The sequence below is a fragment of the Vicugna pacos genome, chromosome 28 (genome assembly GCF_048564905.1).
Source record: "Vicugna pacos chromosome 28, VicPac4, whole genome shotgun sequence".
NCBI lineage: Eukaryota > Metazoa > Chordata > Mammalia > Artiodactyla > Camelidae > Vicugna > Vicugna pacos.
The window spans coordinates 8,206,451-8,231,257 of record NC_133014.1 but is presented as its reverse complement, the minus strand read 5'-3'; the positions used below and the strand labels follow the sequence as shown (position 1 = coordinate 8,231,257).

At 47.2% G+C, this 24,807-nt stretch overlaps 1 protein-coding gene across 1 annotated transcript in view; it reads right to left on the bottom strand.

The window, feature by feature from the left end:
• Window positions 1-24,807, bottom strand: part of LOC140689988 (uncharacterized) — a 72,725-nt gene that overhangs the window by 26,170 nt on the left and 21,748 nt on the right. Inside the window, exons 5-25 of the mRNA XM_072951370.1 lie at window positions 20,434-20,565; window positions 19,050-19,071; window positions 17,445-17,533; window positions 16,898-16,972; window positions 16,705-16,809; window positions 14,969-15,041; window positions 12,743-12,884; window positions 11,271-11,369; window positions 10,525-10,585; window positions 10,377-10,412; window positions 10,171-10,301; window positions 9,887-10,053; window positions 8,703-8,773; window positions 8,180-8,333; window positions 7,140-7,198; window positions 6,133-6,265; window positions 5,783-5,847; window positions 3,973-4,126; window positions 2,937-2,995; window positions 1,930-2,062; window positions 1,592-1,656 (exon numbers count right to left, since the gene is read on the bottom strand). Coding sequence (XP_072807471.1) covers window positions 1,592-1,656; window positions 1,930-2,062; window positions 2,937-2,995; window positions 3,973-4,126; window positions 5,783-5,847; window positions 6,133-6,265; window positions 7,140-7,198; window positions 8,180-8,333; window positions 8,703-8,773; window positions 9,887-10,053; window positions 10,171-10,301; window positions 10,377-10,412; window positions 10,525-10,585; window positions 11,271-11,369; window positions 12,743-12,884; window positions 14,969-15,041; window positions 16,705-16,809; window positions 16,898-16,972; window positions 17,445-17,533; window positions 19,050-19,071; window positions 20,434-20,565 — 2,025 coding nt within the window. The remainder of the gene's footprint in view (window positions 1-1,591; window positions 1,657-1,929; window positions 2,063-2,936; window positions 2,996-3,972; window positions 4,127-5,782; window positions 5,848-6,132; window positions 6,266-7,139; window positions 7,199-8,179; window positions 8,334-8,702; window positions 8,774-9,886; window positions 10,054-10,170; window positions 10,302-10,376; window positions 10,413-10,524; window positions 10,586-11,270; window positions 11,370-12,742; window positions 12,885-14,968; window positions 15,042-16,704; window positions 16,810-16,897; window positions 16,973-17,444; window positions 17,534-19,049; window positions 19,072-20,433; window positions 20,566-24,807) is intronic.

Sequence of the window (24,807 nt, the reverse complement as noted above, 5' to 3'; positions counted from 1 at the left end):
ACCCAACGCAGCAGCAGCTGTCGGCACCGGGCACCCTCCCCTCCACCGGGTGCCCAGAGAGCAGCACGGCGCCACACGCTCCACCCAGCCCTCTGGGGCCTGCCTGCAGCCTGGGCCGCACAGGAGGACACGGGGATACGACACTGACGCCGCACGTCGCCGCCGCTGTCTCCAAGTGGAGGAAGCCAAGGGTCCTCCTGCCCGAGAGGCTGCACACGCAGCTGCCAGCACACGGACAAAGTAGCGCCTTCCCCAACAGCCAGCCGCTCTGGGCGGGACGGCCCTCCCCGCCACCTTCCCCAGCTCCACGGAAGCTTGCCCGGCGCGGACCAGGAACACGGAGACGGGACGGACGTGAAGAGCCCATTCTCCACACGAGCAAGCAGAGCCGCACCTGGGTCACCGCTCTGCCTGCAGGGCTCTGCCTGCAGGACCCTGCCAGGCCCTCTCTGCCCCCTCCTCACAAAGGGCCCTCCTCCGCCCCCCGCAGGGGCTGCCCCTGGGCGCAAAGAGCCCTGGGGAGCTGGGCATCCCGGAGTCCTGCGGCGGAGCTGGCCAAGGGCTCCTGAGGGGACAAGGCTGTCCTCAGAAGGGAGCCAGGCTCCGCTACCATCATCCCTATCCTCAGGGACGTCTGGATTTTACGGTCCCTACGGAACGCACCCTACACCTGCGTGCTGTGGGAGAGTGACGTGGGGAGTCTCAACCCCACACCTGACACCCAAGGGACTGTACTAGCTCGTGCGCAAAACCCCACGGTGTGCCATGAGACCAACGAGCAGCTCTGACAGCTTCCAGGGCAGGCCCGACCCGGCGCAGGGTGGGGAACACAACGTACGCACGCCGGTGCGCATGGGAATTCCCCCGCAGGGAAGGAGCCATTTTTCACGGCGGGCTCTTCCCCTTCCAGCCTCTATTCCCTACTACAAACGCACCATCTCCGAGAGCCAGGCTTTTCTGCCCAGAGTACAACTGGAGGCAGCGGCCAAGACACACCTGCCTCCCGAGAAAAGACAGTGACGGGCTGTGACATTTACCACACCCAGGAAGACTCAGAGTTGCACAAAGCACACGGTACAGAGCTGGAGGCGGGCGGGGTGGGGGGGGCTTTGCCCCTTTTTCAGTTACCAGGATCTGAATGGACGTTCCAAACAGGAGAATCACCTGGCCTGAGCCGGGAAACCAGTCAAAAGGACGACGACACAGAAATCCGTCTCAGTGACCCAGGAGCAACCCCAGGTGCAGGAGGACAGGAAGGAGTCAGCCGAGCCGGGAGAAGTCAGTGTGGAGCGCGGGCTCACCCTCCTCACGCTGCTTCGAGAAACCCACAGTCAAAGTCTGCGGGCCCCGGCTTCTAAGCACTCCCTCATGGCTCCTGCAGGCACCAGCCAAGGCGACGGGCTCCCGGGACAAGCAGCCCGCTGGCTCCTGGGCAAGAGCTTTCAGTCTGAAAAGGCAGCGACACGCCACGCCACGCCAGACCCGTCACAGGACACACAGTCTGGAGACGAGGCCAGGAACGGCTGCCGGGAAAACGGGAAGATCACCTTTCCCAGGACGAGGTCCAACAGAGCATGATCACCCCACTTACCTGGGCCGCCGCAGGTGGCCAGGCGCTGTCGGGCCACATCGGAGCCGCGCCAGGTCCCGCGTGGGCTGAAAACCACAGAAAAGGATGGAGCATTAGGCTTTCCTGTGAAGACACTGCTGAAGCGAAACAAAACCTTTGCGCCTGCCTGCCTGCCTGCCTGCCTTCCCCGCATCACACTCGTTTCTTGGAGGAACTGGATACTGTCCCCAGGAACTCCTGCATGCTAAGCCTGCATTCTGTCTACTGCTGAGCTACATATACCCTCCCCCCACCCCCCAGAGCACACTAATTTCTAGGCACAGAGGAACAAGGAATGCCATCCACGTTCACTAACTTACCCGGTGTATAATAAGCTCCGTGTGCTCCAGCAGAAGAGGTCGGCGTGGTATGATCTGTTAGCTCCCATGGAGCCGTTTCTACAGTCCCAGTAGCGTCTTCCGGTTTCTTAAGTTCGGGCTCAGTCGCCCCTTCCTAGGAACACAAAACAAGATAAAACAAGAAACGAACTTCAGAAACCATCATGTTCATACGCTTGGTCGGTCGGTCGGTCGGTCAGGTAGACAACAGTTATTTACCGTACCTATCAGAACACAAGCCCTATCCTGGGAGAAGCTGGCGGTACAAATAAAAGGCAGATTCTCCTCTCTGTTCTGCCAGAGGCACAGGATCCATGAAAACAAGTCAGCACAGAAAAGTTTCAACAGCTCTACAACTGAGGTGAACGGGTACAGTAACGCCACAAAGGACAGGAGAGTCCGCTGCACGTGGATAGCTCAGGGAATGCTGGGAAGACCGCACTGTTTCGTAAAAGAGAGATCCAGTGCAGAGGGGGGATGTGGAGGGGCTCTGGGGAAGGGCAGCCTGAGTAAAAGGAGCAGGTGGGAAACAGCGTAAGGCATTAAGGAAACTAGAACACACTGTTACTGGCGGTGGAATGGGAAGACAAAACATGCTGCCTTCAAAATGAGCCACCACTGAATTAATTTCAAGTGAGGACGGCTAAAACAAGAACCAACTCCAAGATACACCTAACTTTCCCAGGGATGAATTTCTTTTCAATACCCTCTAATAAACTGTAACGGAAAGACCCTGAAAAAAAGAATTCACATACAGAGACGCTGGTTTCACTAGGTGAGTCTGGAAAATTAACACAAGTGCACTATCCAGTCCTACGGCATTAAGCACAGAATCACATCCTAAACTGTAAGTTAAAAATGTAAGTCAAAAATTCTCATCAGCAGATGCAAACGTGAAAATGCACACTCACACCAACCCCCGGCTTATGTTTCAGAATCCCCTGATACTTACACAGTCACACAAGGACATTAACAACAAGAGACAGTACCTCCTCAGAGGAAGACTCTCCTCCTCCTTCTTCTGCAAAGTGGTGCACTGACATACCACCTGTAAAATGTAGTTACAGGTACATTAATGAGAATATTCACGAATGCAAATTACAACCACCACGTGCGTCTATCTCCGTCCGTGGATATGTCAAAACAAAAGTGGCAGAAAAGAATTTCAAAGAATTAAGAGCATTTTTCTGGGGGGGGGGGGGAAACAACCCCCAAAAAACCCAAAAGCTTAAGTCACGGTTGGGATAGATTTCAAACCAAGCAGTAAGAGGAAAACACGTAAAAAGAATGGATATCCAAGTCGGGTTTGCGCACTATGTACTTCCAACATTTGAAGTTCGTTCCTGTTTTTGTTTTTTCTTTTCTTCCTTTTTTAAGTGGAGGTACCGGGAATGAGCACACGGAATTCGGCATGCTAAGCAAGCATTCTGTTTACCACTAACCTATATCCTTCCCCGAGTAAACTAGCTTCTCGGCATAGATAAAATAAAATACAAAAAAACTCTTTCACCGTTCACTACCTTACAAAACATGTTACTTTGCTGAAGCGCGGAAGACCTTTGAGGCTTTCTTTCTTCCCCGTATCACACTAAGTCTCACATCAGACCGAGTGGGAGACAGGTCTCAGGGACCCTTGACTGAAGAGACCACAGGCCACGGGTTCGGGTGTTTCTTCCATAACCGATCATCGGCTGTGGAAGGTCAGGGCTCCACTCGCTGCCGACAGTGACAGGGGCGGGCTTCTCCTCCAGGGAGCCCGGAACGTGGTCTCTGTTGAAGGCCCGTGTGCAGAACCGACACGTCTGCCCTCCGTCAGAGGACCCTCTTTCCCTCTACAAGAGACACCTCCCTCCCCAGGGCAGGACGGGGAAGACGCGGCCCATCAAGTGCGTCTGCTAAGGGACCAGAGGGACGCGGCCGTGAGCCCAGTCAGGGCCGCCCGTGCACGGGGAAGCCCCGGAGAGCGACCTGCCCTTCTTCTGCAGTGACTCAAGGAAGAAACAGAGGACTATGCTTTCCTCTTACCGAGCGGAGCAGCTGGCGGTGGGGGGCGAGGCGGCACGGGGCACCAAGGGGGAACAGGTGCAGGTGCCCAGCTGGGCGACGACGGGCCGCACGCGGGGCAGGCCACGCAGACTGGTCCTGGGAAAGGTTGGGGCCCTCCGGCCCACGGGGTGGCCTGCAGGACAGAAGGGAGAGCTGGGTTGGATGACACACAAAAGCGCCAACGCCGACAGGAGCCGAAACCCAACGCAGCAGCAGCTGTCGGCACCGGGCACCCTCCCCTCCACCGGGTGCCCAGAGAGCAGCACGGCGCCACACGCTCCACCCAGCCCTCTGGGGCCTGCCTGCAGCCTGGGCCGCACAGGAGGACACGGGGATACGACACTGACGCCGCACGTCGCCGCCGCTGTCTCCAAGTGGAGGAAGCCAAGGGTCCTCCTGCCCGAGAGGCTGCACACGCAGCTGCCAGCACACGGACAAAGTAGCGCCTTCCCCAACAGCCAGCCGCTCTGGGCGGACGGCCCTCCCCGCCACCTTCCCCAGCTCCACGGAAGCTTGCCCGGCGCGGACCAGGAACACGGAGACGGGACGGACGTGAAGAGCCCATTCTCCACACGAGCAAGCAGAGCCGCACCTGGGTCACCGCTCTGCCTGCAGGGCTCTGCCTGCAGGACCCTGCCAGGCCCTCTCTGCCCCCTCCTCACAAAGGGCCCTCCTCCGCCCCCCGCAGGGGCTGCCCCTGGGCGCAAAGAGCCCTGGGGAGCTGGGCATCCCGGAGTCCTGCGGCGGAGCTGGCCAAGGGCTCCTGAGGGGACAAGGCTGTCCTCAGAAGGGAGCCAGGCTCCGCTACCATCATCCCTATCCTCAGGGACGTCTGGATTTTACGGTCCCTACGGAACGCACCCTACACCTGCGTGCTGTGGGAGAGTGACGTGGGGAGTCTCAACCCCACACCTGACACCCAAGGGACTGTACTAGCTCGTGCGCAAAACCCCACGGTGTGCCATGAGACCAACGAGCAGCTCTGACAGCTTCCAGGGCAGGCCCGACCCGGCGCAGGGTGGGGAACACAACGTACGCACGCCGGTGCGCATGGGAATTCCCCCGCAGGGAAGGAGCCATTTTTCACGGCGGGCTCTTCCCCTTCCAGCCTCTATTCCCTACTACAAACGCACCATCTCCGAGAGCCAGGCTTTTCTGCCCAGAGTACAACTGGAGGCAGCGGCCAAGACACACCTGCCTCCCGAGAAAAGACAGTGACGGGCTGTGACATTTACCACACCCAGGAAGACTCAGAGTTGCACAAAGCACACGGTACAGAGCTGGAGGCGGGCGGGGTGGGGGGGGCTTTGCCCCTTTTTCAGTTACCAGGATCTGAATGGACGTTCCAAACAGGAGAATCACCTGGCCTGAGCCGGGAAACCAGTCAAAAGGACGACGACACAGAAATCCGTCTCAGTGACCCAGGAGCAACCCCAGGTGCAGGAGGACAGGAAGGAGTCAGCCGAGCCGGGAGAAGTCAGTGTGGAGCGCGGGCTCACCCTCCTCACGCTGCTTCGAGAAACCCACAGTCAAAGTCTGCGGGCCCCGGCTTCTAAGCACTCCCTCATGGCTCCTGCAGGCACCAGCCAAGGCGACGGGCTCCCGGGACAAGCAGCCCGCTGGCTCCTGGGCAAGAGCTTTCAGTCTGAAAAGGCAGCGACACGCCACGCCACGCCAGACCCGTCACAGGACACACAGTCTGGAGACGAGGCCAGGAACGGCTGCCGGGAAAACGGGAAGATCACCTTTCCCAGGACGAGGTCCAACAGAGCATGATCACCCCACTTACCTGGGCCGCCGCAGGTGGCCAGGCGCTGTCGGGCCACATCGGAGCCGCGCCAGGTCCCGCGTGGGCTGAAAACCACAGAAAAGGATGGAGCATTAGGCTTTCCTGTGAAGACACTGCTGAAGCGAAACAAAACCTTTGCGCCTGCCTGCCTGCCTGCCTGCCTGCCTGCCTGCCTTCCCCGCATCACACTCGTTTCTTGGAGGAACTGGATACTGTCCCCAGGAACTCCTGCATGCTAAGCCTGCATTCTGTCTACTGCTGAGCTACATATACCCTCCCCCCACCCCCCAGAGCACACTAGTTTCTAGGCACAGAGGAACAAGGAATGCCATCCACGTTCACTAACTTACCCGGTGTATAATAAGCTCCGTGTGCTCCAGCAGAAGAGGTCGGCGTGGTATGATCTGTTAGCTCCCATGGAGCCGTTTCTACAGTCCCAGTAGCGTCTTCCGGTTTCTTAAGTTCGGGCTCAGTCGCCCCTTCCTAGGAACACAAAACAAGATAAAACAAGAAACGAACTTCAGAAACCATCATGTTCATACGCTTGGTCGGTCGGTCGGTCGGTCAGGTAGACAACAGTTATTTACCGTACCTATCAGAACACAAGCCCTATCCTGGGAGAAGCTGGCGGTACAAATAAAAGGCAGATTCTCCTCTCTGTTCTGCCAGAGGCACAGGATCCATGAAAACAAGTCAGCACAGAAAAGTTTCAACAGCTCTACAACTGAGGTGAACGGGTACAGTAACGCCACAAAGGACAGGAGAGTCCGCTGCACGTGGATAGCTCAGGGAATGCTGGGAAGACCGCACTGTTTCGTAAAAGAGAGATCCAGTGCAGAGGGGGGATGTGGAGGGGCTCTGGGGAAGGGCAGCCTGAGTAAAAGGAGCAGGTGGGAAACAGCGTAAGGCATTAAGGAAACTAGAACACACTGTTACTGGCGGTGGAATGGGAAGACAAAACATGCTGCCTTCAAAATGAGCCACCACTGAATTAATTTCAAGTGAGGACGGCTAAAACAAGAACCAACTCCAAGATACACCTAACTTTCCCAGGGATGAATTTCTTTTCAATACCCTCTAATAAACTGTAACGGAAAGACCCTGAAAAAAAGAATTCACATACAGAGACGCTGGTTTCACTAGGTGAGTCTGGAAAATTAACACAAGTGCACTATCCAGTCCTACGGCATTAAGCACAGAATCACATCCTAAACTGTAAGTTAAAAATGTAAGTCAAAAATTCTCATCAGCAGATGCAAACGTGAAAATGCACACTCACACCAACCCCCGGCTTATGTTTCAGAATCCCCTGATACTTACACAGTCACACAAGGACATTAACAACAAGAGACAGTACCTCCTCAGAGGAAGACTCTCCTCCTCCTTCTTCTGCAAAGTGGTGCACTGACATACCACCTGTAAAATGTAGTTACAGGTACATTAATGAGAATATTCACGAATGCAAATTACAACCACCACGTGCGTCTATCTCCGTCCGTGGATATGTCAAAACAAAAGTGGCAGAAAAGAATTTCAAAGAGTTAAGAGCATTTTTCTGGGGAAAAAAAAAAAAAAAAAAAACAACCCCCCAAAAACCCAAAAGCTTAAGTCACGGTTGGGATAGATTTCAAACCAAGCAGTAAGAGGAAAACACGTAAAAAGAATGGATATCCAAGTCGGGTTTGCGCACTATGTACTTCCAACATTTGAAGTTCGTTCCTGTTTTTGTTTTTTCTTTTCTTCCTTTTTTAAGTGGAGGTACCGGGAATGAGCACACGGAATTCGGCATGCTAAGCAAGCATTCTGTTTACCACTAACCTATATCCTTCCCCGAGTAAACTAGCTTCTCGGCATAGATAAAATAAAATACAAAAAAACTCTTTCACCGTTCACTACCTTACAAAACATGTTACTTTGCTGAAGCGCGGAAGACCTTTGAGGCTTTCTTCCCCGTATCACACTAAGTCTCACATCAGACCGAGTGGGAGACAGGTCTCAGGGACCCTTGACTGAAGAGACCACAGGCCACGGGTTCGGGTGTTTCTTCCATAACCGATCATCGGCTGTGGAAGGTCAGGGCTCCGCTCGCTGCCGACAGTGACAGGGGCGGGCTTCTCCTCCAGGGAGCCCGGAACGTGGTCTCTGTTGAAGGCCCGTGTGCAGAACCGACACGTCTGCCCTCCGTCAGAGGACCCTCTTTCCCTCTACAAGAGACACCTCCCTCCCCAGGGCAGGACGGGGAAGACGCGGCCCATCAAGTGCGTCTGCTAAGGGACCAGAGGGACGCGGCCGTGAGCCCAGTCAGGGCCGCCCGTGCACGGGGAAGCCCCGGAGAGCGACCTGCCCTTCTTCTGCAGTGACTCAAGGAAGAAACAGAGGACTATGCTTTCCTCTTACCGAGCGGAGCAGCTGGCGGTGGGGGGCGAGGCGGCACGGGGCACCAAGGGGGAACAGGTGCAGGTGCCCAGCTGGGCGACGACGGGCCGCACGCGGGGCAGGCCACGCAGACTGGTCCTGGGAAAGGTTGGGGCCCTCCGGCCCACGGGGTGGCCTGCAGGACAGAAGGGAGAGCTGGGTTGGATGACACACAAAAGCGCCAACGCCGACAGGAGCCGAAACCCAACGCAGCAGCAGCTGTCGGCACCGGGCACCCTCCCCTCCACCGGGTGCCCAGGCGGCAGCCAAGCGCCATGCTCTCCATCAGCCCTGGTGTCTGCCTGCAGCCCAGGCTGCACAGGAGGACTTGGGGACAAAAAAGTGTTGGCACATGTCACAGTGATCACAGGGCATCCTTATCTCGGAATACCAAATCCATAGGGAAGGGCAGGCAGGAAAGGATTTTTCGAAAGGAAAATGGTATTTCAAGAGATAATTTCAATAGAAAATGATCACTGGAACACAAGTGGAAAAAATTACTTACCTGGGCTTCCTCTCCCTCATGAGCCGGGAAGGCGGTGCCATTCCTAACAGAGGTCCCACCTGGCCCTGAAGCTGTAAAGGGAGAGGAGTGCTTAATGCGGATTCTCTCTGACAGAGGCCGTGCGGGGGAAACATGAGCCGAGCCCTCGTGCCCTCCTCTAGTAGCTCTCACTGCCGCCCGCGCCCCAGGCTCTTCACAGAGGCCGCAGGTCTCCCTCACGCCTCAGGTGACCCCGAGGATGAGGGGAGACTGGACCCCTGATCCATGATGAGGACACCACAGAGCCTTGATTCAGGTGTTTTAATAGCTAATCACCCTGGACGGGGGCTCAGGGCTCAGATCCCTGGCAACCAGCACTGACACAGGGGACTCACAGCACACTTCAGGGCAAATCAGTCTGTACACAGGTTATACATTAAAGTAAGAAGAGTCTTTCATAGGAAGAGTATCCAAAAACCCCTGACTGTGAGCTCCACCTCTTCCTCCTCAGCCTGTTGGTAAACTGTTAAAAGCCTTCTGTCTGACAGGATATGTCTTGTATAAGTGACCAGATGTCATGTAAACATTTATGAAAGAAGTGGCCTCAATGACTCATGTTGTAATCACCGGCAAAAGAATGGTGAATTACATGGAGAAGCTGGTGGGAGACTTTTTAGGGTTACATGTTAACTCTGGGAGAGTGAGGTTACGCAGTCATGTCACTCACTAACTGGCTACTTTAGGTCACTGTGCAAGCTTTTTTATAAGAATGAAGGGACCTGCAAAATTAGTGAAGAAATGCCTGCTGCCTTAAAGCAGATCTTGAATAGAATATTTATCCACCAAGGCAAATAAAGAAAAATGTTTTTCTTGTTATGACATACTGCCTTCATTCTAAAACGTCATCCATGTTATTTTCCTGAAATGAGAAGGAAATTCAGCCTTCAACACCGTGTCAAGGCGGGAAGAGGGGGCTGACGCTCACGTCTTCTAGTGCACAGAAACCAGCCATGCCAGCCACGCCAGCCAAGCAAGAGCCTGGGGGGCGGCCTGCAGTCCCTGGAGGGGAGTGAGCTCCACCGCTCACAGGGGACAGAGCCCTGCTGGCTGGTGGCCCGTGAAGAAAACAGCATCTTGTCACCCAGCTGTGAACCTGTTCCCCGCAGTGAGTGTGTGGTGTGGTGTCCAGGAAACCCGACAACTACCTGGAAAAGCAGCCCACTGGGTGACTCCTGCTGCAGAAATGGAGCTGCCGCACTTCACAGTGCGCTCCTTACGTCTCAGGGGAGGGTGCAGCCTGTACGGTCCTTCTGGGGTGGGCTCCTGCCTCATGTATTCCTCTGCCTGCCTACGTCTGCAGATTGCATCCAATCTTAAAGATAAAGAATGGCTTCAATACGAATTACACCACCAATTCTTCTACTAGGCAGAAAACAACCAGTCCTTAAAAATCTCAAAACACCCGTAAAAATGTGTCAAAATTCTGTACCTCTGTTTCAGGTGGGCAACTTCCCTTCGCTGGTCCGAGTTATCCCTTCGCAGGTCCGAGTTGTCCCTTCGCAGGTCCGAGTTATCCCTTCGCAGGTCAGAGTTGTCCCTCTCCAGCTCCTGAGCCCTGAGCTGTGGGAGAAAAACACATCCACGTTCAGTTGTGGTCAACTGTGCACAAAGGGAAGGAAGGAAACAAATTCTTACCGAGCTGTCTTGGGCCTTCTTCTCGGCAAGAGCGACCTGAAAAAGTCAACACATCAAGAAACACCCCATGGTGAGGGGTTCTCAGGGCCACAGTAACCGTCTGCATCAGGTTCTCAGGACTCGGTGTGTCAGGAGGAAGGCAGGTTACCTGGTGTCTCCAAGTGATCTCTGCTTCCCGCATTTGAACGTGACATTCTTCAAGCTTTATCCTATGAGTTACAAATTGTTCCATCAGAGAAGACACAATGCTGGGTATGCTGTTAAGTAACCTGCCCCAGTCCACGTTATCTGCACTGCACACTCACACACATCATCTCACCGCTCAAGACACACTGCACACGGCTGCAGAAGCACAGCAGGGGAAAGCTGTCGCTGCAGCCACTCCTTCCGTCACCGTTACTGAACGCCTGCCGGGTTCTGAGCTGACACAATTCCTCCTCCCGTTCTCAGCATTTCCCTCACATGTCCTGTGCTGAGCATCTTTCATCACAAAGCTTGATTCTTCCTTTCCTTACATCCTGACCCTACTTCTTACACCTGGGTCTCCCCAGCAGCACGGGCATGTTTATTGGTCTGACTGACGCTACAGTAAACTGCTGTCCTCAGGGTGAGAACGGTTTATAGCACCTTCAGAAACATCTCTGTGAACCTTCTCTCCTCTCAGTCTGGCCAGCACTGGGGGCCAGGAAATTCTTAGTAAGTTAATACTTTTTAAAGTTAAACATTTAACTTAACATGTGTAAAACTTAACACTTTTCCTCCTGTGTAAAGCCATGTATACAAATGTCTTTTGTTTGGGTCGGTTTATGATATTGTATCTAAACATTTTAGAAAAGTTTTCAAAAAATCCAACAGGTGTTTTCAGAGCCACAGGTGCGGAGGAGCTGAACTCACTTGTACTCTCTTGTCTCCTCTTCAGCCAATTTTGCCTTCTCCTCTGATGCCAGAAGCCGTTGCTTTCCCACCAGCTCACATCCGTTCATGTCCACCTTCCTGAAAGGGGAAAGAAACTCTGAAATTCTGCCAGTTTCTCTCCCAGAAACTGGAAGGGAAGAATTCCATGTTCCTTTCGCCCTTCCCCATAAATGTTCAGGCTGATAAATACACAGGAAAGAATTAAAGTACCCTCACTAATAAATATGAAAAAACTACACTCAGTCCTCTGGCAAGTGCTTGGTATCTGGGCTTCCTTTCAGTGTCCCCACCCCTACTCATTTGTGCATAAAGTAAACACACAGGAAAAGCCCATGTGAGGTGTGCTCTGCCCCCCCCCCCCAGGCTCAGGATCCTGTGCCTGGGGCAGCGCGAGCTCACTGTGTTTCAACGTGGGATCAGGGTCTGACCAAGTCATCACAACCAAACACATTAGGGTAAAGCAAGCATTCATGACTTGTTTGATTTCTCCCACAGAGAGCCCAGATTTCAGTCAAAACCTGGAGCAAAACCTGATCCTTTAGGAAATATAAGGAAATGTTTGTTTTTGAAAGCAGGTTAATGGGTGTGACGTCCATGACCTCTCCCTGAGAATGACAGGAAACTCTGGACAAATTATGAAATCCATGATCGAATGTACCAAATTGCTAACAAGCCAGGAAGGGACATGAGGCCAAGATGGAGAAGAATAAAGCCCAGGACTGGGCCCACCTTCCCCGGGGATCACCCGGTAACTGCAGAGGAAACCACTGAGATGCAGAGCAGCCTGGCAGCCAGTGCCCCCTACGCACGGGCACCGCAGTCAGGCAGCTGGAGCTCACGGTCTGTCAGCGAAGGTGATCCCTAGAAAGACCCACAGGCCTTAGCTGGGATCTCACGAGAGCTACATGCCAGAAACAAAGGTGGACAGGAGACACACGGGCCTCACAAGGGCTGGCTGCACTGACTGATCTCAGCTGCTAACTGGGTTAACAGGATGCAGCCCTGCTGGCACCCTGACCACCTGCCAGCTGTAACGCCCACCTTCTCTGCAGCAAGTTAACCTCACACGAGGCCTCAAATTTTCTCTATTTTCTACCCAATGTCTAGAGTTTATTAAAAATGATAGACACATAGCAGGTCGTGACACTTTGATGTGGCTGAAACCTAAGGACAATAAAAATGGACCTAGGGGGATCCAGATAATGAAGTGACTAAATCTGGTCCAAGAACCCGCTAAACTCTCAACCTAATACAAACAAGACTCTGGTAACCAGTTAGAATGAACAGAAGCAGCAGATTACAGAAATCAAGGTCGAAAAATAAATGCACATCTGTACTGATTGAATATGGTAAAGAAATATGGTGTTAAGTATTCTGAAATGTATTACAATATCCACGTAACTCCACACATTCATTCACACATTGTCATAATTAACACGGGAACATCTTACCCTTCAGTGTCCATAGTTCTCTGTCTACTGATTTCATTGTCAAGGACACGTACTTTCTTCACCTCCTCTTGGAAACTGTCTTCCTCACGTTCTTTCAGAGATCCCGATGCAGCATGGTGGTCTTGCATTTTCTTTTTACTCTCTATAAACATAAAACAACTGGCTTTGTGTGTGCACATGTGCACTCAAGAGCTTGGCTGTGCCGGGGAGTGGAGAAAGGAGAGAATTCTGAAGGCAGGAATCCACTTTTTACCTTCCCAGTGCAAATTCATTGCTATTACAGGCATGTTTCATTTTACTGCCCTCCCTGGTAATGCATATTTTTAAACAATTGAAGATTTGTAACAACCCTGAGTACAGCAATTCCATCGGTGACATTTTTTCCTGGCAGCATTTGCTCATTTCTTATCTCTGTGTCACATTTTGGTAGTTCCTGAAATATTTCGTTCTTTATCATTTTAACTAAAACAGGCATGACATTCCTTTAAGGCAAAGCCTAATTCAGCAGAAGTCCCTAATTCTCAGCAATTCTATAAACCCTGAGAGAGGTGAAGAGGCTTCAGAAGAAAAGTGTGAAGCCAGCAGGGGGTTGGCCCATGAAGTTTAAGGCAAGATTCCATCTCCACTGCATACTTGTGCAAGGTAAGGCAGGAAGAGCTGACCCAGAGGCTGCTGCAAGTGCTCCAGGAGATGAAGCTAAGACAGCTAATGAAGGTGGCTGCACTAAACAACAGGTTTTCAATGCAGAGAACTGCAAGGGGAGGCCACCCAGCACTGTCACAGCTGGAGAGGAGTCAGCGCCTGGCATCAAGGCTTCAATGGATAGGCTGATTTTCCTGTTAGCGGCTAACAAAGCCAATATTCATTTAACATTATGAAAATCCTATGTCCCATGAGTATCAAGTGAAATCTACTCTGTGCTCTATATATAGAACAAAGCCTGAATGACAGCACATCTATTTACAACATGAATATTTTAGCCCATTGTTGAGAACTACTGCTCAGAAAACAAAACACAAAAAAAAATTTCTTTCAAAATATTACTGCTCATGGACAATGCACAAGTCATCCAGGAGCTCTGATGGCGATGCATGAGATGAATGCTGTTTCCATGCTTAACACGACATCTATTCTGCAGCCCATGGATCAGGAGTAATTATGACTTTCAAGTCTTATTATTTAAGAAAAACATTTTTGAAGGCTTTAGCTGCCATAGACAGTGATACCACTGATGGGTCTGGGCAAATGAATGGAAAATTTTCTGGAAAGGATTCACCATTTTACAGGCCATTAAGAACATTCGTGATTCATGGGAAGAAGTCAAAATATCAACATGAACTGGGGTTTGGAAGGAATTGATTTCAATCCTGATGTGTAACTTTGAGGGGCTCAAGACTTCAGTGCAGGAAGGAGCTGCAGATGTGCTGAAAATAGCAGGAGAACTAGAGTTACAATTGGAGCCTGAGGATATGACTGATTGGCTGCAACCTCATGATAAAATGTGCATGAATGAGGAGCTGCTTCTTATGGACAAGCAAAGAAATTGGTTTCTTGAGATGGAATCTACTGATGAAGATGCTGTGAAGAAGGTTGAAATAACAAAAGACTTAGAAGAGCATATGAACTTAGCTGATAAATTACCACAGAGTGTGAGAGGACTGACTCCAATTTGGAAAGAAGTTCTACTGTATGTAAAATGTGTCAAATTGCCTGCGACAGAGGACTTGTTCCTGAAAGGAAGAGAGAATCCTGTCACAAACTTCATTGTGGTCTTATGTTAAGAAATTGCAAAAGCCACACCGATCTTCAGCAACTGCCACAATGACCAGTCAGCAGCCACCAACATTAATTCAAGACCATCCACCAAAATGACTGTAACTCAATAAAAAAAAGTAAAAAAAAAAAAAAAAAAAAAAAGACCATCCACCAACAAAAAGATTGCACCTCACTAAAGGCTCCAATGATGGCTAGCAGTTTTTAGTAATAAAGAGTATTTTCATTAAGTTATGAACATTGGGGTTTTTAGACACAGTGGTATTGCTCACTTAATAGACTACAGTATAGTGTAAACTTAACTGTTATTTGCACTGGAAAACCAAAAAAAAACCCCAATAAATTATTTGACTCTCTTTATTATATTTATTTTATTCTAGGGGTCTAGAACTGAAGCCACAACATCTCCCAGGAAGCCTGTATGTAAAGTTTTCTTCCCGACAAGCAACATACCTTCCAGGCTGCAGTCCTCAGTTGTCACAGCTTGCTGCATCGAACCCTCAGATCTGGTCTTCGAAACACCTGGCTGTAAGATAGACGTGAGAAGACATTCAAGAAGTACTGATCCACAGCAATGTGAACATACCTAACACGAGAGGAATCGTACGCTTGGAATCAGCTAAGACAGGCCATCTGCTTTACGTGCATTACAGCACAATTAAACACTGACACAGTGATGCTCGGTTCTCTGAGGTAAGCATCTCTGGGGGTGAGTAACATTCCTTACTCTCTTCTTGCTGCTGAGCTGAACGTCCTCCTGCACATGCATTTCTTCAGATTTCACTGTGGCTTCACAGACATGAGATTTATTAAGAGCAATTTCAACTTAAAACATTCTCACTGATGACTAAATTCCCAAGAAAAATAATTTGAGTAGATATCAACATTTAATCTTATAAAACATGAGATTGTTGTTCCTTGTGAAAGCTAATGTGTACAGTGGAAATCCTGCTGCAACTGGAGGCATTTACCTCAAATTCCTGAAGTGTTCATTGAAACAGCACCTTTCAAGTTCTCTGGAGATGTTCCTTTTTCCAGTATCTCCACACAGGACAGAAATAAAGTATGCACTAAGATTTCAATGAAAACTCAGGGTGATATGCTTAAAAAGTGTAATTTTTTTTCCAGAAACAAAGTATTTTGTTAACTGCAAAACAAACCATAGAAAATAAATATATTAGCCCTGGTACATGTCCAAAGACTTCGGTGAGCATTCTCTCCAGAAGATATTAAGGCAGTGAAATGAATCTCAACATACAAATCTTATAAAGAAAGGAAAGCAAGTGTTATATGTTCCCTTACACATGCTTGAAAGCATCTGGGACTTTCCCTGAATTTCGGTTTGGGGCTGAAGACAGTGCTCCATTTGAGAGTTTACAGCAGACAGGGCCTCTTCTTTCAAGTTCTAGCACTGGGCGTCCTAGCAGCTCGTTCTGACCCTTTGCATTTTGCATTTCCTTCTTCAGCTGGTCCTCTTCCACTGCCAGCCTGCCAATCTCTTCCAGAAAGTCTTGGTTTGTTCTGATGGGCAGTTGCTTCTCTTCAACCCTTTTGGAATCCTGTCCCTTCTCAGCCAGTATCCACAACTACCCCTAAGTTTCCTGTGATGGCAGCTGATCCAGGTTGAGCCAAGGACAAATGTCAAGCCCATAAAGAAATGTGGAAAAAAGAGACCTCCAGGCACAGATATTTCCTCGCCTCCACAGGCTTCCTCCTCACTGGACAATGGAGGGCATGACTGGACGACAAGGGGAAGCAAGGGTGGTAAACTGCTAATGTCAAAGAGCTCACAAATGAGTGTCCCTGGTGAAATATAAACAAAGTTTACCCAAATTCACATGAAAAATTCTCTGTTTAACATCAACAGGGCAAGGAGCTGTGCACCTAGTCTAGTAACTTCCTTCACCTCTCAGGTATTTCCTGGCATCTTCTGTGTATCTTGGAGGGCAGTGTGAGTGGTGAGAAAACCCTCTAGGTTGTGAAAATAAGACATATTTCCTAGTCTCTGAAATAGAAAAAGTCACAGAGGTTTTAGTCCATGAAATTCTGGGTCATTGTTCACAGGGAGGTTCCGCTCCTGGGCTCTCACACTCTGCTGTGGCCAAAAGCAGGAGGAGCGGGAGCGCGCAGCTCGCCCAGGGCACAAAAAGCCTCAGAAGCCCGGCTATGGTCAACGTGGCAACTCTTACCAAGTGTGGACTCTTGGCATCCCTTACTGCCTGCAGCTTAGCTTGAGCAATCTGAATGATGTCATTCAAACGTTCATCCACCCTCTCAATGGTTTTCAAGTTCTCCTTCAATGAAACATTGAATTAGTAACAATTACTCATTACTTTCATTTCTGTTTTCAGAATGTAATCTAACAAGAGAAGAGGTTCGTACCTTAAACTTCAATGATTTCTCAGAGAGCATCTTTTGCCTGATGGCCTCCTTTAAGCATTTCTTTGCGTTGTTGGTCTATGCAACAATACAATGAAGGAAACCGAATTACAAATACTAATTACACTGCTAGCTGAACCTATCTTGTGTGTGACCCCTTCCACTAATACAGAAAGTGGTGCTTTACATCTATGACACTTGCTTTATTTTTTTACTGAGATACAGTCAGTTACAATGTGTCAATTTTCTGGTGTACAGCATGTTTCAGTCACATACATATATACACCTATGTTTGTCTTCACATTCTTTTTCATTATAGATTACAAGATATCAAGTAGAGTTCCCTGTGCTCTACAGAAGAAATTTGTTTTTTGGGGTTTTTTTTGAGGTTTTTTTTTTTTTTTTTTATCTAGGACACTTGCTTTGAACCTAGACCTCTTATGGAACACATGGAACAGGACAGTAGGATGAAAGAAAAAGAGAGCCAAATAACTGAACTGAAGGTGAAATCTCACACACACAAAAAAAAATAGCAAAAAGACAAGGATACCTTCTGCACCCAAGCAGATATATTTTCTGCAAGTTCTCTGTTTTCGTTCTCCAAATTCTTGATCTGCTCAGTCATCTGCTTTAAATTAACTAAAAGGAGATGAAGTAATTTCTCATATTGGCAAGAAAACCCAGTAGAATAGAATTATCATGATTTATTAGCAGTAGAGACATGTCTGGCTGGCACTATGAGTATAATTAACTTTTTAGCTTTACTACTGTGCCTAAAGGAAGCAAATCTTAGTGGCATTCTAAATGTTAGATCATTGAGATTCCTAGTTTATTAGTTTTTTTCAAAGATGCAGAAACACAATAAAAAGTCTTCCCCTAAATTCTCTCCCAGCTATAAGCACCATTCTTAGAAAATTCAATCATTCAAATACTTCTGACATCACCAGAGATGAAAAAGAAAAACCAAGCATCCTGTCCCCTTAACATTCTCTCCTCCAATTACTAAGGTAAGTAAACATGCCCCTGCTTAAAAAAAAAGAAAAAAAAAATAGAACCCTTATCCCACGCAGGTTCACCCCACAGCCAGGCCCTATCTGCAGCACCACAGAAGGCAAGTTCAAAACATCGCCTGACTGGGCCTGCACAGGCCTCCAGTGTCTTCCTGCTGCCTGGCAGATCATCTTTCATGAAAACCATGCTGGGGGCCCTGAAGGACAAGGTCGCTGGAATTAAACACTTTGGTACCATGTGGGCTTCCCCACCTAGTCACTGGAGGACCTGGATAACACACAGGCCCTAAATGACAAGCTTTTCCATCGCCAGGATGAGAATGTTACCATCACTGCTTCAGGAAAGCAGCACACGTAAAACAGCCAGTCACAGGCGACTCCACATGTGAAGTTCTAGAACACAGCCCTCAGAACCAGACTCCTCTCTCAGGCATCTAAGTCCCTCATCTGACCACACAGTGCACAAGCATCTTCTCTCTGCCCAGCGGGGACGCTCTGATGCTGAGATCCCTCTTCTCAGCACCAGCCCTTCTGCATCATCAGTCACCAACAGCAGCCCTTGAGGGCCTACTGAGCGCCGGGCAGCCACCCTGCCCACCACGCACAGCCCCACTCAGTCAGCAGAGTGTGAAGCCTGCACAGAAAGCATCATCCTCAGGCTGAATCACTTCCATTAAGTCCCCACTGCCATGAATGGCTCCCTTCACTTGAGTCACAGCCTATGGTTTCCCCTCTGCTGTGACACACACTGCCTGGCTACATCTGCATCCCTCCCTCAGCCTGGAGAGTCCTGACAGGCTCAAGTAGTGTTTCAGCATCTTTACTTTTCACCAAGAGCCAGCTCATGTTATGGACTCACTCTGAACATTACACTCTTCTCATCACCTGCTTCCTAAAGGTTGCTATGCAAAATTAAACTCATCCTAGTCTCCCTACTCCTGTGACTCTCCTGGCCTCTTGGCTCAATAGATGCCAACTTCCTCTATGATGTCATTTAGACACCACCGCAGGAGTAAAATTTTCAAGAGTTGAGAAGTCAGTTAGACATCAGAAGTCATTGTGTTTACTCTCAGTTGAATTAAAATCCACATCGAATCCTGGTATTGAGAAAATATTACAAAGGAAACTAAGCCCTAATATCTTACCTTGACACACTGGAGGCTTTACCTAGGAGAGGAAGAAACATTAAATTTGAAGTCAAAACATGTAATTAGTAAATCTATAATTTCTAATAAACTATCAAAACAGTAATCCATTGAAATCACAATTATCACTTTGGTTCAGCATAACAATTAATATGATTAAAAATCAGGAAAAATCAGAATTTCCTACTTAAGGCATGATCTTTCACTCACCATTTCTGATAGTACACTGGTAAATAATTTATTTTAGAACAAAAGATCTGCTTACATTCTATTAAATAAACATCACTGTATTCAATTTTCATAATGCATATTCATATTTAACAACACTGAACTATATTATTTTCATGATGTGTTGTTGTAATGCATCATTTATCTAATTTTTTTTTTTTGGTCAGACCAAACATCCACTTAAGTCCAGAACCTGGATTGTTGTGTAACCTTCGAAAGAGAGACAGAGACAGAGAGGAGAAAACTAAAAGAAAAATAAAGGCAAAATCTTTATACTAAGATTAAAATGCACCCCTTTCATTCAATGAAAGGTTTTCTGAAATCTTATAGAGTTGACTGTTGAATTGATAAGCAATTGTAACATATGTCATAAGATTTGTCAAGACCACTAAAAACAAATGGACATCAAATGAGACATCAGACGAGAACGAAAGTGAGCAATGGCTGTAGTAAAAGCACACGTAGCAGCAGGACAGACAGCGACCATTTTCAAGAAGTGAACGTGCTTCTTGACTCAGAGACAAGTCATCGTCTGAGGAGTAATAGTTCAGTAAAACCCAGGCAGGACTCCACTTTAATACCGTGTAAAGACACATTTCCCTGACCCTTAACACATTATTTCTTCATTCAAAACTTTAAGTGATGATCAGAGACTAAGGCCAGCCCCTAACCTTGCCAAGATATTGGAATATCATCACAGTGTCGAAGCTCCAGTGGCAATAATGTGGCAATAGAAGAATGCATCCACGGAGGGCAAACAGAAAACCACAGATGTTCCCTTAACTTCACACTTGCTCGGGAACACTGAGCTTCCCTGTCCCCTGTCACCCAACACACAGGCAGGGGCAGGTGGAGAGATAGATGGGCTCACCAAATACTTAACCTTCCTGTTTTGTTATTGAAGAGAAGAGTTTATAAATTGCCATTATCTCATTGAGAATATACTGTTGTCTTGCTCAATGAGTTCTTACTATAAAGATTTTGCAACAAATTTCCATTTCAAAACTAATTTGTGTTCAAGTTAGTAATCTAAAAGGAAACAAAGAAAAGACTCCTGGATTCTGGCCCAGGCAGGCAAATAAAATGTCCAGTGACTATAAAAATTCCTATTAGGTGTGATTAAAAAGACAGTGTCAGGTACTTTAGTAATACTCACAGCAAAGACGGTCCTCCAGATGAATAAGAGGAAACTAGAAACTCCCCAGGAGGCAGCAAGAAGAATAAGCTTCCACAGAAGTTCATAAACATCAGACCCAGGGTGGAAAAGGAGAACGAAAGTGTGAAGGATCTGAAAAGATATTGGATATAATGAGGAACCTCAAAGACATTCACAGTGTATATGTCACAGAGAATCATCTTTAGAAACCCTCAACCACATCCTCAAATAGCTCCACAGAGAGGCGAGAAGGGACACTTGAGTTCAAAGGAGCTCTTGGGAGTGTGGGCATGTTTACTGCCTTCATTTGGTAATAGTTTCACTGCTGCACACATGCGTCAAATACCTGATACCCAAAATATTAGAGATTTGACTTTGCTGACAGGCACATTGCAAATATTTTTAAAATAGTTAGCAAAACTTAACTTATGAATGTAGAAGCCAACTTGAAATTGAAAATAAGCAAACACAAACCTACAGGGCATGGGACGCCTCCATCTTCTATTGTATGTTCATGAAGTACCTGGACAAACCCCTATGAAATGTCTCCAAAAATACACCCAACATGTATGGGGAAAGAGCAATGAAGATATGTTAAAATACAGAGAGATGTACAGAGATGTATTTCTACATTTATAGACTGGACATGAGTAAGCAGACCAGCTCTTAGAATAATGTCAAAATTACTATTCCAACAAAAATTAATGATATATTTCAGCCCAACTATCTAAAAACCATGGAGGTATTCTTCAATATTCACTTTGGTTCTGAACCAGAGCATGTAATGTCAGACTTCTGAAATAAATAAGGATTTGTACAACACAGTTTTAATCATATTATACAAGATTACTCAAAAAATGAAGTTACATGAAAAGAGAACTCAAAATAATCAGTACAAATAATTTACATGCATATTTCACAGTACTGCACCTATGTCCATTAACAGCACCAAGAAAATTAATTTGTATTTCTGGAATGTACAGTCACCAAAACAAAAGCCAAACACAGTTTTGTAAAAACTAGATTCATAAGTATTATAGGAGGGAATAAATGCACAATGTAATTTGTACTTTATCTAGACACCAAGTTTCAATCTTGTGCAAATAAAACCTCTCTAGAAAGCAGCCTCTGAAATCAGTAACACTGTCATTGTCAGCTCTCACAGTTGGGGTCAGTAAAATGTGTGCTGGTGGAAAACATGCACTGTCTTTGCATAGCTGCCGTCTGAGAGAGCAGTGGGTCTCAGCACAAAGGAGAGACACGCAGATCAAAGGCACAAAAACAAACACCATCTAGTCGCTAACTGGTAAAACCCCCTCTGCCGTGGGCATGCTTGTTACACACGGCACTGTCTGAGCGCTGACGTCAGCAGCTGCCTCCTACCTAGAGTCTATCCATCAGGGCCGATGGACTCAGGTTCTGTCAGCGGCCATGAGCAACGGTGGAGAAGGACAAGTTAGTTTATCCAAATGCTCAAAGATGTGGTAGGGAAAGAGGGCTGACTAATCTGTGAGAACTCAGCCTCATTCCCTTTGAGGGAAAAAAATCCCAACAAAGATGACCTAGAAGCGCCCTCCTTAGTAGGCTCAAAGACACAGAACAGACTCTTCTTTGGGTGGAGTGTTCATGTGGCATTGATTCTGCTTCAGTGCAAGGATTGTTCCTGACACTCAGTTTTTCCAGGTCCGTAAGAATCTGGTGGAAGCCTATCAGAACAAACCCACTTAAATCCATGAGGTGTTCTCAGTCTTTCTCTTTTAGGGTGTGGAGGTGATTTTTCCTGACACAGTAAGTTTCACAGCATGTATCTGAATTTTCTTTATATTTGGACAATTCTAAGGACATAAAGGACACTTTCTGCTTTGGGGAAATCAACATTCTTTACAAGGACACGTCACTAAAAAGACAACTCGTCCACCTCCTGGTCACATCCCTCCTGAGCATTTCCTCATTGTAAACATCACAGCAGGTTGCAGCCACTGATTTTCACATCAGCTCGGCTCTCGGCTCTCGGGGCTCCCCCATCGACCTAGCTGGACACAGTCCCTGGGGGCAGCCTCCAAGATGAAAAGGAAAGGGATAACTAAGAATTTGCTAGAAGTCCAATAAAAATAAAAGCAAAAATAAAGAAATGGGACCTAATTAAACTTGGAAGCTTTTGCATAGCAATGGAAACCATAAGCAAAAAAGACAACCTACAGAACGGGAGAAAGCTTTTGCAAAACATGAAACTGAGAAGGGCTTAATTGCCAGAATATATAAACAAATCATACAACTAAATAAGAAAAAAAAAAAACCTCAATCCAAAAATGGGCAGAAGACCTAAACAAGCAATTGTCCAGTGAAGACATACAAATGGCTAACAGGCACATGAAAAAATGCTCATTATCACTGATTATCAGAGAAATGCAAATCAAACCTACAATGAGGTATCACCTCACACAAGTCAGAATGGCCATCATTCAAAAGTCCACAAAAGACAAATGTTGGAGAGGCTGTGGAGAAAAGGGAACTCTCCTACACCGCTGGAGGGAATGCAGGTTGGTGCAGCCACTGTGCAAAACAGTTTGGAGATTCCTCAAAAGACTAGGAATAGACTTACCATATGACCTAATAATCCCACTCCTGGGCATATGTCCAGAAGGAACCCTATTTCAAAAAGACACCGGCACCCCAATGTTCATACCTGCACTATTTACAATAGCCAAGACATGGAAACTGCCTAAATGTCCATCAACAGATGACTGGATAAAGAGGAGGTGGTATATTTATACAATGCAATACTATTTGGCCATAAAAAAACAATATGCCATTTGCAGGAACATGGATGTCCCTAGAAAATGTCACTCTAAGTGAAGTAAGCCAAAAAGAGAAAGAAAAATACCATATGAGATTGCTCATATGTGGAATCCAAAAAAAAAAAAAAAAAAAAAAAAGACCATAAATACAAAACAGAAACAGACTCACAGACACAGAATACAAACCTGCAGTTGCCAAGTGGCTGAGGGGTGGGAAGGGACAGATTGGGAGTTTGAAATTTGTAGATACTGACAGGCATATGCAGAATAGATAAACAAGATTATAATGTATAGCACAGGGAAATATATACAAGATCTTGTGGTAGTTCACAGAGAAAAAAAATTCTGACAGTGAATATATGTATGTTCATATATAACTGAAAAACTGTGCTCTACACTAGAATTTGACACACTTGTAAAATGACTATAACTCAATAAAAAATGTAAAAAAAAAAGAAGCTGTGGTGTATTTTATACAATGGACTACTACTCAGCCATAAAAATGATTAAATGATGCCATTTGCAGCAACAGGGAATGGATGGACCTGGAGAATGTCATTCTAAGTGCAGTAGTCAGAAAGGAAAAGAAAAATATCATATGATATCACTTACATGTGGAATCAAAAAAAAAAAACACACAAACTTATTTACAAAACAGAAACAGACTTACAGCATAGAAAACAAACTTATGGTCACCAGAGGGGAAGGGAGAGGGAAGGGAAAAATTGGAAGTTTGAGATTCATGGATACTAATCTATATAAGTAGACAACAACTAGTTTACACTGTACAGCACAGGGAACTCTATTTAACATCTTGTAGTAATTTATGGTAAAAAAAAAGAATATGAAAATGAATATATGTATTTTCCTATATGACTGAAGCATTCTGTTGTACACGAGAAATGGACAACATGGTAAACTGACTATACTTCAATAAAAATATTTTAAGATTTATAGGGCTATTGAATATTTTTGTTACATTAAAATTTCTGAAAAGAACACACTTCAAAGAAAAAACAGTTGCTGTAAATTAACAAACCAGAAAGCACAGAGCACAGATGACATTTCCCTGTTTAACAGACCAGCACCAACCCAGTGCTGAGACCCCACTGCTCCCAGGACTGCCAGACGTCACTACCAGGAAGGGTGCATGCACAGGAGAGCGCACCACACGGGGACGGGACCGGAACACGCACAACTTGAAGCAGGATCCTGACAAGCTTTCCGGGAGCCAGTCTCACTATGACTTCTAGTAAATAAGAGTTTCTCGCTTTTTAAAAAACTGCTTTACTGAGATATAATTCACCCATTCCCCCATTTTAGACATACAACTCAATGGCTTTTAGGATGTTCACACTTCCTTCTTTGATGCAATAAAGTAACTATTTCAGGTTTCATCCTGTCAACCTGCTGTTTGGTCCAAGAGGTCCTGATAGGACTCAGATCTTGAGGACGCCGGTGGCCAGGGCCGCTCTCGGCTGGTCAAGAAACCTGTCCTGAGAGCCTCGGGCTTCACCAACAATGTGTTCCCATCAAGGACCCCATGAGAAAGCAGCTATTTAACCACAGTGTGAAA